Consider the following 11,462-nt stretch of genomic DNA (forward strand, 5'->3'; position numbering starts at 1 on the left):
GAATATTAAGGGTTAGGACGTTTATTATTTCAATATGACAGTGTAAACGAGCTTTTAGTTTGACAGTATTGCCCCAAGGTGGTAATTCGAACTTATATAATAGTACCACATCCAACATCGCTTCGAATTTGATTCACCACCCGAAGGGAAGACATTTGAATCGTTCATTCGCCATTCAATTTTGAAAGTCGACCACTGTTGTAAGGGTTTGTTCGAAGTGAGTACACATAAAAATTTAACATCTCCTCTGTCTCTGGAGATAGGTTTTTGATATTCTGTCTCTTCCCACTGATTGAATAATCACTGCTATATTGGTATATAGTGAAATTAAAGTGTTTTCGAAATGTAAAGCTGAATAGAATTCATTAAATTATAAGTCAAACGAAGTGTTTTATGTCGAAGATCAGCAGTTCTTATTAACTAATGTGTATAGATTTTGTGCAAAGAAATGTGATTTTTCCGGTTGCGGCTCCGCCATCTTAATAAAAGTGTGCATGTGTGAAAAAATGTCTATCACAGGGAAACGAGTTGGAATGAAACCGAAACGAAACAACACGATTGCGAACGTCAACGAACGGCAGCGGTGAATTTGTCAGTGGAAGAAGACCATCGCAACGTTACGAAAGCAATTTTGTGGCACTGTCAAGACTTTAGATAAATTGTAAAATATATAATTCTTACATTTTATAGTAAATTATACAAACTATTTCTAATAGGAAGTTGTTATTGCATTTGAAATACAATTTTTATTTCAATTTGCATAGAGTTACGTATTTGACAGATGGTTCAAGTTACGTAACTGAGCAACTGTAGTGACCAAGTTGTGCGGAAGAAATAGAACATTGCCATCTCCTTTATCCATTAAAACACCTCAATTTACAACTATATATTAATTTAAATATTTTCTTTGCAGAGCACCGTGCGCTAGCTTCAATTTCTGGTTGATCCACGTAGCATCATCAAATTAATATATACAAAAATGTTCGTGTCAACAGTCTCCCGTATTGCCCCCGTCGCCAGGACCGCTGTAAGTTTTAGTCTCACTAATATTATTTTTAAAAAAAGGAAAGGGTGTTATGAAGAAAACATTAATTACATAATGTGTAAATTAAGAATCGATTTTCCTCTTTTTTTTTTATCATAGTACGACTGGTACGGTGTGGTGAACTTACTTTGCGGTGAAATATTACATAAGAAAAGTTGAGGTTAGGTTGTAGCGGTGTTGTAGTATCTCAAATTCGCAACTCTTCAAAATAGCTTATATTATAAAATCTATATAAGCACGAATACGCTATTTAATAATTTCGGGATTGTCAATTGCGATATGTATGATCTTGTGACAACAAAAGTCTATTTGTTTTGTGAAACAACATGCTTTATTGTATAACTACAAACACCTAATTCCTATTGAGGTTAGAACAGATGACTGCTTGGAAAAAAGCTCAATACTAAACAAAAACGATAGGTATATACTATAATATTTTGATCCATGTTATCCAAAATACATGTCATACAGTTAGCAAAGAACATAATTCTAAGAAGCACTAAGAGGCACTATTCATCTCTAACAAGCATTTATTGCCTACCAAACACATATCGATTATTTTACACGTTACTCTTGCATAATTTTTCTAGCGTATGTAGATATTATATAATAGATAACAGTAAACATTTAATCAAGACTATAAAAATTTATTTGAAAAAATTATATGATGTAAACTTGCCAAGATACGGATCAAGCAAGTGAAGCAAGGGAATTAGTTTTAGTTTTCTACAATTTAAACAAAAACTGCGTGCAATATATTATTTTTTAGTTTCTTTTTTCTATATTATTTTATTTTTTCTGTCTTTACAGCTCCTTAACGGTTCAAAGCAATACTTGCGACCATTGAGCAGCGCTGTGATTAGCCAGAGCCAATCCTTGGCAGCTCAGAACACAACGCCCGTTGCTTTACTGCCACAAATCAGGTCATTCCAGACCTCTCCAGTCACTCGTGACATTGATTCTGCTGCCAAATTCATTGGTGCTGGTGCTGCAACAGTCGGTGTTGCCGGTTCTGGTTAGTATTGGAAGAGTAAACAGTTTTAACCTTACATAAGTAGCGAAAGAAATATGTTGCATTCACAATTATTGCTATGGATAACGTTTGTTTCAACAGTCAGTTACAATCTAGCATCTGGGGCACACATACGAGTATTTTCTACCAATATCTTCCACAGCATTTATTAAAATGTTTGTAGTTGATTTGGTGGAATGTAGATTACTCTAACATAGCCTCGGGAAGGTCTGAGAGTTGGTCGAAGTTCAAATGAAAACATGCTGTGGTGCGTGTGAACTTAAACCGATATATTTTCTAGCAGGAAACTTGTGTAATTAAGAGGCGAAGGAACAAGAAAATATGAATGTTCTTCGATCCTTCGGGTGACTTGAGCATTCATTGAAATCCTTTGTGACCAGCAATTTTAGTGCGATGTGCTTGCTGCATTCTATGCAGAACTCAATTCAGACTATTCTGTGACTGACTATATACAACAATCATAAACATGTAATATTGCGACTTCATCTTTCTTTCGCTATATTGTTTAATTTAAATAAGTTTGAGTATTTAATTTTGTTTTTGTTTTTCTATTGCAAAACTTCCAATATGAACAGGTGCTGGTATCGGAACAGTGTTCGGTTCCCTCATCATTGGTTATGCCAGAAATCCATCGTTGAAACAACAGTTGTTCTCATATGCTATCTTGGGTTTCGCCTTGTCTGAAGCTATGGGTCTTTTCTGTCTTATGATGGCCTTCTTGCTGCTCTTCGCTTTCTAAAGTGTATGTCATTGAAAGTTTATAAACAACAGTAATAGCAATAACAACAGCTACACCATTTATTGTTTTTAAAAAACATCCAAGAATAAAAACACGTTTATTTAAGTTTAAAACGAAAATAAAAATACTATGATAAAAAAACCAGAAATGTGCAGAATACGTTAAATCAAAGCGAAAAACCACCCTTACCGAAAGCAGAAAAACAGCGAGTAAATTGCGAACGAAATGTATGAAAGAAGTTAAGCGCCGGATCGATGATATAGTCAGTTAATAGAACGAACACCAGCTAGGGCAATCTCGTTTGATCTCGGATCAGTTTAGCGGAATGGAACGTTTCAATTAAAATCACATACAAAAACACAAGTCTACAGCTATGATTTCTCACAAGTAGACCTATAAGTTTAAAAGCGGGAAGCAATTTAAAGTTTTAGCCATGATGTGTGAGGTCGTGTTTGGCCTGTGAGCGCTCTCGTTAAAAACTAGAAATACAGGAAACATTCGATGCAATCAATCATGGAATAATAAAATGAATATGTCTGTGAAGTTGTGTTTTTTGTACGTGATTTTTATTGACGCCAAAAGTTATTCTTGCTCAACTTATTTCGAGAAGTTGGTATACATTCCGTATGTATACATACGTTGCTGCCAACGCATTTCTTAAAGAATTATATCTAAACATAAAAAGAATTGAGTCCTTATTATGATAGTGCTAATAAAAATCATTTATTGCATACGAATTGTAACATAAAGTAGATACTGAATAGTAATAAAGATGGAATTAATGACTGGAGAAGTATTCGTTTCATTAAAAAAGTATGTTAGTCGGAAAATCATTTAAAATTAAATAACGCTCAATACTAGTCCAGACATGAGTTCGTCGTTCCGATCGCTTGGGTAATGATACGTATACGGGACCCAAAGTGAATCATATCTTTGAGGGAAAAATGAAGAAACTGGGTATTTTATCAAGTTCTTACATGTAAATACATTTGACTATGTGACGCAGTTTTATTAAGTACAATTTAAATTTGAGGGATATGGATGAGTTAAAAAAAAAAGGTTCGATAGAAGTTTCCTGTTGATTATAAAATGAATATATATGATATTGGAACACACGTGCCATGACTTCCACAAATCATGTTTAAAATGAAGTGTGTTGTATCAGGATGTCAATGAGGACTTTTTATACTTCCAAGCACGTCCTTCAAATATAACAAAGTTCGATTCCTCACTTGAAGTATGCACTTAGGAGAACCTGTTTAATATAAATGGGCTAAACAGTAAACGCTTTCAAACTTATTATTATTACTTATTTAGTTAGGCGTATATATGTAGAACTGTAATTTATCTACCTTAGGCGCGCTTTCTTCTCATCTATAATTCTTAGGGTATTCTTTAATTCGCAAACATTTCATATATTATAAAAAATGTATGGCATCCTTGTCCACTGTTAAATTAATCAGAACTCAGCTGATTTTATTACACATACTTTCCGTCAAATCATCGGTTAGCTACCAGCTTATATTGACAAAACTACTCAAAGATATTGTGCATGTTTGATCGTTCATCTCTTTCAAATACATAATGCTAATTAATAGCAAAATTTGTATGCCGTCATAACTAGCTGGGCACCTTAATAAAATAAAATCCAGAAAATGAAACAGGGTGGCATCTCCTTAGATGAAACGTCTAAATGAGAACCCTATGTTTGAAGTTGTCAATTCCGATCATTAGTGCACGTGTAGCGTTTGTTTTTAATTTAATATTTTTCAACTTACATTAAATTGATATCTGAAAATGAAGAGGAAAGCAAGACTAGAAGCTGAAACCGATTCCGAATCTTACTCGGATGATAATTCAGATGAAGAGGTGAGTTTAACATTCATCTTTAATGTATTTTAAACGAATTGCAATATCTTCAATAGCTCCAAGAAGCCTTTGCTCGTGGCGAGCTGAAGCCGGGTCTGAACATAGAATTCAGCGCAGGAAAAGAGAAAGTCAACAATATCGTAAGTAATGAATTAAAGATTCTTATACAAATTATACATTGTAATTTTTACAGCCAAAATTGCTAGCCAAAACAGATGACATCAAACTAGATTTGACATGGGTTGAACGAATGGATATGGTGAACGATTTGGCTCCAGTGGCACCTGAATTAGTCATACAGTTAGAGAAACATGAGCAAAAGCGCGCTAATATGTTTAAGGGCAATGCCAAAATTCCGTATGTGCAGCCCGAAGAGGATCCTGTACTCAATGACTTCAAACGTGAAATGCTTTTTCATCGCCAGGCTCAAGCCGCCGTATTGGAAGGTATAAAGCGTTTGCATGCTGCTGGAGTTGTTACACGTCGTCCTGATGACTATTTTGCTGAAATGGCTAAATCTGATGAACACATGCAGAAGGTACGTGCTAATCTCATGGCCAAACAAGAAGGTCAAGCTAAGTCGGAACGTATAAAGCAAATACGTGAACAACGTAAAATGGGCAAATTACTTGCAAAACAAACAAAAGTGCAGCGAGAAATGGAAAAGAAAGATATGTTGGATAAGTTGAAGAAATTCCGAAAGGGCAAACTGAAGAATCTTGACTTCTTGGAGGATGCTAAGGCTTTAGAATCACAAAAGAAAAAATCAGCAGATAAACGGAAACAACGTAACAAGAAGTTTGGTTTTGGTGGCAAAAAGAAGGGTCAGAAACGAAATACAAAATCTTCCTCCGCTGGACTCGAAAAGGTGAAAAACTTCAGGAAAGGTGCAAAAGCAACAGGCGGCGGAAACAAACGATTAGGAAAATCCCGCAGATTGAAATCCAAATCTAAGAAATGATATATTTTTAATATCCATAGTCTAGGCTTATTATATTAAAATATAGATATAAAAATTAAAATATAAATATATATGTATGTACATATATTTACATTTGTTCTTTTTTAATTTATCATTTTGCTTAAAGATATTTCTTTTTTTTCTTCTTAATTTTACTCGCAGTTTCATTCGATACCGTTTCTATAGTTTTATCAGAAAGCTCGCTATTCATATGATCTGCTTTCCGCTTTTTATTTTTTTTTGCCGAATTTTCGTTATTTTCTGATATTGGCCTTTCATCAATAGAATTATGAATCGTAGTTTCATTTACATCCGCGGGCTCTTCTGGAGCAACATCGGCAGTAGCTAGTTCGCTTTTCTTCTTTGCTGTTCGTTCAGGGTTATCTTTCCGTTTATTTTTCTTTACTTTACTTACAGAATTGACCGTAGTTTCAATAACTTCCGCAGGATCCTCTGGAGCAACATCGGCAGTAGCTAGTCCGCTTTTCTTTGCCTTTCGTTCAGGGTTATCTTTCCGTTTATTTTTCTTTAGTTTAGTTACATAATCGATAGAGTTAACCGTAGTTTCACTTACTTCCGCAGGATCTTCTGGAGCAACATCGGCAGTAGCTAGTTCGCTTTTCTTTTCTTTTTGTTCAGGATTATCTTTCCGTTTATTTTTCTTTACTTTAGTTATAGAATTTATTTCTTCAGATACATTTAAATCGGTTGGCTCGCTATGTCCCGCATAACTTTTATTTTTGATTTTCTTCTGTTTTTTGTCCACGATGTCATCGGCATCTACATCAAGTTTCTGTTCCAAACATTGTTTGCTATTATTTTTCGCGGATTTCTTTTTCTGATCTTCAATTTTTGCCAAAAGTTCTTGTTCCTGCTGTTCTATACGAGCTAGCTTACCACTTAATTTTAGCCCATGCCGCGCTCCTTTATGAGCAGTTCTTCCGCCGCATGCACGAAATAACTCTTCGTCTGTTAAAGTTTTGTATTTTTTAACTGATATATCGGCTACAGCTATTTTGTTGGGGTTTTCAATTTCATCGCCCGACTTTGTAAGCGTGGCTGATTGTAGAAAATTATCATATCGCTTGTCAGCTTTGCTACTTTGATCCTTGGCTTTTTTAAGTTTTTTCACAGAGTATTCTTTTGTAGATATTTCTACACTTTCGTCTTTATTTTTTAGATCCACACTTACTCCATTTTTAGTCGTTGTCACATCAACATTTTTGGCGGCCTCGTTGAAAACGCGCTCCCACCAATGGTTATTGAAATCACTGGCTGCTTGATCAGAACCAAGTCCAGCATTGTCGAATTTCATACTAGCTTTCAGGGGTTTGACAATGCCATTGTTATTCTTTCCAAGACCTTCTCCGTCTTTCCATCCATATTTATTTAATATTTTACGAGCAAAATCCATTCAAAAGTTTATTGTTTATTTCAGGGATTTATCTCTGGTTTATTTGAGTCAAGGAACGTGCACTGTTTTTGCTGTTTTTGAAGTTTTTGGAGATGAGGGGGAATGAGTGATGCCAGATGAAGTTTAAAATTTTGCTGACGGTTATCGATTGTGTTTACAATGCATGCAAAGTGTAAGAAAAATATGGCCACAGCGCAAAGAAATGTTTTATTAATTTTTAAAAAGCAATTTCATAATACCTGGTTTGTATTGATTTTGTGATTTGATTGAAATTTGGAAAACAATTTTATTTATTCACGAATATTAATTAAAAATTTAAAGTAAAGTTAAAACATGTAATAAGTGTGAACAATTTAAAATTGAATATGGTAATATTGTGTAATTTTTAACATCCTCACTCCTTTTTAAATTATTTTAAATTTTCAAATTATTTCAATAAATATGTTAATTATATTAAACATTCCTCAATTAATATTGTACACTTCATCAAAAATGCATGAATACGTATTATTGTACTGTGAGCCTAGTTTGTACCTAGCAGCTATTTTAGTCATTGATTATCAGTGAAACGATAAGCGGCTTTTTTGTAAGCACGGTTTAGGAAATTACTGTTATAAGTCCGTATAAAAAATTAAATTTTTTGGGCACTATGGATATAAAGTTATTGATATTGCTACTTTTTATACATGCTGAAATAATTTCCATACGATGCATACCAAGAACCGAAGATGGAATGCAATCTTCACAAAGAGCACGTCGTCAAATTGATATAAATCTATCTGCTGAACATGATGAGAACAACGACGAAACAGAAATTGCCTTAGAAGCTATAGCCAATTTGTGGCGTAGTGCTGATAGTAAAACACAGATCGACGGGTCAGCCAAAGTGATACACCACAGCAATTCTTTGAATTCGGGAAATACACGTTTTTCAGGACGGTTACATGTACATCACGACTACAGGAGGAAGTGATTTCTGTAATTTCGTATACAGTTGCTTTTAGAAAAGAATATATTCTTGTAAAAAATTTAACAAACATAATATGTATGTATATGATAATATACGATTAAAAAAATATATGATAATTAAAAAATATTTACACACATGTATGCCAAGTCGACTTCTCCGTTATCAATGCAGAGATAAGCTGTTCTACATAATATAAACAAATTTTGTATACATAAATATGCATGTATTGCCCAAGAGTGTGAATTGAAATAGCTGCATACCTTTGAATCGTAATGAGAGGACAAATACCAGCATATATTCTGATGTTAATGCTGCTTTATTGTGCAGCGTTACAACAACACTTTTATAATGAAAAACTATATTTAGGGCATCTACAACGATATCGGCGTCAATTGGATCTAACATTAACAGCAGATCATGACAACCGTCAGCAAAGTACGGATATATCGCTCGAAGCATTAGCAAACCTTTGGCGCAGTGCAGATAGTAAAACGTCTCTTGATGGAGGCATTAAACTAGTCCACACAAAAAACAGTTTTCAAACGGATAGCACAAAATATAAAGCTCGTCTGGATTTGAAATTTGAACTTGGAAATTAATCAAAATTTAGAGATATTTAAGCTTGTACTATGTAAATAAGTATGTAATAATTTAACGTGATTTTATTTTCTATATTTATATGTATATGTGGGTATTTTATTAAGACATAATCATATTATAAATATAAATATACATATAATGCTTATAGTTTAATGCGTTTAATATCGTCTATGCGAAAATCGATACGTAATGCTAATAATGTCCTCACTTCTTGAGGCGTTAAACGCCAGGAAGGAGACTCGTTTTCATTATCCGGGCGCCAGTAGTCTGAAAACTCTTCCACTTTTTCCAGATTTAATATCGTCGCTATCTGCGTTAAACGTGTCATTTTGTCGCGCACGGACCATGATGTGATGCCAATTAAATATGAGCTGAGTGCACGGATTTCCTGGTCGAGGATTAGACCACCAAGACGATTAAATGAAGATTTTTTGATAGCTCTCTCTAGTCTAGAAGTGGTATCTGAAGCTAAAATACTAACAAAAGCATCAAAATTTCGTGGTGTTAGCACATTTTTGAATTGACTTAAAAAAGCGTCAAGTTGCACGATAAGTGTTTGGATAAAGGTTTCTCCAGCCTCATAGTCAGCCAATTCCTCTTCGGATAAAATATGACTGTAATTTAAGAATTGATCAATCCAAGGGTTTAAGCGAGGCTTGATCGCACTCGATCTCAATTGGGTCATGCCGAAATTTACACAGGCCTTCAACGTATCTCTCACTGTTCTTAATTCTGAAATGCAACTATCTACGATCCGCTGCTCTGTAACTGATAAAGATGGAAAGGTGTTTTTAATGTCTTGCTCAATTGTTTCCCACAATGTTTCGAGGAATTCCGTTGACATATCGGCATTATTTAAGCGATTTATAAAATTACTACGCGCCTTTTCACTGTCATTTGATTGCAATTTTCCATGTTGCACCGCACTTTGTATTGCACTATAAGCCAAATCCGTGTAACCAGAAGGATATCCATTTTTCAATGGAACTTTCAACGCATTTATAAAGTTGAATAAACAGGAGGCCGTGTTATTAATTACTGCACACAATCCATTTACTGATTGTGTTGTCAATGAACGACGAATGCATTTGCGCAATATGTAGAAAACATCATCCACCATAGAGGAACATTGTTGTCCCACCTCAAATGTATCCAAAATTATAGCTTTATACACGCTCTCTTCCATGAAATGCCTTTCGAAGAGAAGATAAGTGCTCAGTATCTCCTGCATTTGACGACTTAGGTCGGAACTATTTAATATGGTTGATAAGTGTTGAATTTGCTCTTCTTTCTCATTGATATCTTTGTTGCTTGCCTCAATATCGGACTTAACTTTACGTCTCAAAAATCTAAAGTATAATTCGACCCGGGAATGCATTACTGTTAATTCCAATATAAGGGGATCTATATCTTTAGGTTGTGGTTTATCAGAGTTCATTGACTGTTTTTGATACTGATTGAGAGAAGGCATACTACCACCCGTTGAACGATTGTATTCGTTGATTTGTTGAATTAGATCTGGAATATGTCTATTTTTGTTGAATTCTAAAATGACATTCTTGACCTCTGAATCGCACTCATTTTGTAGTAATGCGGCTAAAATAATAAGATAACCAGATCCATAATACGTTTCTATAATAGGTTTGTTCACTTCAATTACTCTAGCGAAATTTTCAAGCAATGTTGTTAATGTGTCAGAAAAGGCGACTGATAAGCGGTTCTCTGCCTTTGCAATATCCAGTGATGATCGCAATTCTTTTTCACATTTCATCGCTAATTTCATACAAATGTATTTGCCGAATTTTTCAATGCCATCCTGGTGCATACCTAATAACGGGAATAATTTTAAGAAACGTTCTACGGATGCTAAGTCATCTTTATTAACCGCTTCGTCAAAACGAATAACTACAAGCTTTTGCATTTTTTCCGTAGCCTTTTCCAGTGTATGGACTGCGTCGCTTACAGATGTAACAGAACCGTTTGAACCGACGTCACCAGCAGTACGCCGTAGAACATTTTGATCAATTGATAAAAAGCGTCCAATAAGTGCAGATCCCTTTTCATAATCTTCTTCTTCAATGGCTTTCAAAACACCTTGACTACAAAGTTGCAGATCTATCAAATCGTGTACACGCTTCTGGCATTCAGACGCCCTACTCCGTGCCATGTCTACACAGCGTACTTTAGCACTGACCGATTCAGCTAAATCGGACGTGTGAGAAATCTGTATGCTTAACTTTTTTGTGTCCGCGCTTACTGTGTTTAATGAACCGACGAAATAACAAATGGCACTCATTTTCGAATCCAATAATGATTGCTTTGAAAGCAGATTCTCCAAATTTGAATTTATGTCATTCTCTTCGTCTTGTATTTTTGCTAAAACTGATTCCATATTATTTATTGCACTGATGTCCGTAGAAGCAAGCATTGTTTGTTATTTAATTCTTATTTAAATGCAGTGTATTCAATAAATTTAAAATAAAAACTTTCAGAAGGATATCACTGGAATTTGATATATGTCGTGTCAATAACGTAAACAACTCCGATTAGTTTGTCTCAAAAGCAGTTATCGATTTATCAATGAGTTGAGCATTGTTGCATTGTAATGGAACTTAGTTCAACCCTTTAAAATTTACATTCACAATTCTTGAGCCGTGTTTTTTACATTTCAATATTCGTTTGGTTTTTCTGAAGATTCTGAAGAATAGTTTTGATTAAAGTAAAGAATGCATGTTTATTACAAATTGTGTGACATGTCTGGGATCATTGTAGAAACCTACCTAGGCATATACAATGTCTGGGATGTTTTAAAATGTATCATTTTAGTTGCT

General features: G+C 34.5%; 5 protein-coding genes across 6 annotated transcripts; 3 read left to right on the forward strand and 2 right to left on the reverse strand.

The window, feature by feature from the left end:
- Nucleotides 1-59: 59 nt before the first annotated feature.
- LOC105217866 (ATP synthase lipid-binding protein, mitochondrial) lies at nucleotides 60-3,610 on the forward strand. Of its 2 annotated transcripts, none has more exons than XM_011193104.3 (4): nucleotides 60-217; nucleotides 914-1,027; nucleotides 1,856-2,060; nucleotides 2,654-3,610. In XM_011193104.3, exons 2-4 carry the CDS (start codon nucleotides 980-982, stop codon nucleotides 2,815-2,817), a joined length of 417 nt encoding a protein of 138 aa, XP_011191406.1. In that variant the 5' UTR covers nucleotides 60-217; nucleotides 914-979; the 3' UTR covers nucleotides 2,818-3,610. The 2 variants fall into 2 exon arrangements, with proteins under 2 accessions (XP_011191406.1, XP_011191413.1); XM_011193111.3 differs by lacking the exon at nucleotides 60-217 and adding an exon at nucleotides 456-661.
- Nucleotides 3,611-4,476: 866 nt separating this feature from the next.
- LOC105217863 (probable rRNA-processing protein EBP2 homolog) lies at nucleotides 4,477-5,740 on the forward strand. The gene is made up of 3 exons (XM_011193099.3): nucleotides 4,477-4,686; nucleotides 4,743-4,826; nucleotides 4,880-5,740. The coding sequence occupies exons 1-3, from the start codon at nucleotides 4,615-4,617 to the stop codon at nucleotides 5,645-5,647; spliced, it is 924 nt and encodes a 307-aa protein (XP_011191401.2). The 5' UTR covers nucleotides 4,477-4,614; the 3' UTR covers nucleotides 5,648-5,740.
- Nucleotides 5,650-7,169, reverse strand: LOC105217855 (G patch domain-containing protein 4). The gene has a single exon (XM_011193086.3). It carries the CDS (start codon nucleotides 7,059-7,061, stop codon nucleotides 5,769-5,771), a length of 1,293 nt encoding a protein of 430 aa, XP_011191388.1. The 5' UTR covers nucleotides 7,062-7,169; the 3' UTR covers nucleotides 5,650-5,768.
- A 389-nt stretch (nucleotides 7,170-7,558) lies between these two features.
- LOC105217846 (uncharacterized) lies at nucleotides 7,559-8,778 on the forward strand. Its single transcript, XM_011193074.3, has 2 exons — nucleotides 7,559-8,106; nucleotides 8,179-8,778. The coding sequence occupies exon 1, from the start codon at nucleotides 7,711-7,713 to the stop codon at nucleotides 8,032-8,034; it is 324 nt and encodes a 107-aa protein (XP_011191376.1). The 5' UTR covers nucleotides 7,559-7,710; the 3' UTR covers nucleotides 8,035-8,106; nucleotides 8,179-8,778.
- LOC105217834 (conserved oligomeric Golgi complex subunit 4) lies at nucleotides 8,023-11,323 on the reverse strand. Its single transcript, XM_011193063.3, has one exon. The coding sequence runs from the start codon at nucleotides 11,057-11,059 to the stop codon at nucleotides 8,774-8,776; it is 2,286 nt and encodes a 761-aa protein (XP_011191365.1). The 5' UTR covers nucleotides 11,060-11,323; the 3' UTR covers nucleotides 8,023-8,773.
- Nucleotides 11,324-11,462: the final 139 nt, after the last annotated feature.

Source organism: Zeugodacus cucurbitae, chromosome 2, assembly GCF_028554725.1.
Source record: "Zeugodacus cucurbitae isolate PBARC_wt_2022May chromosome 2, idZeuCucr1.2, whole genome shotgun sequence".
Classification (NCBI taxonomy): domain Eukaryota; kingdom Metazoa; phylum Arthropoda; class Insecta; order Diptera; family Tephritidae; genus Zeugodacus; species Zeugodacus cucurbitae.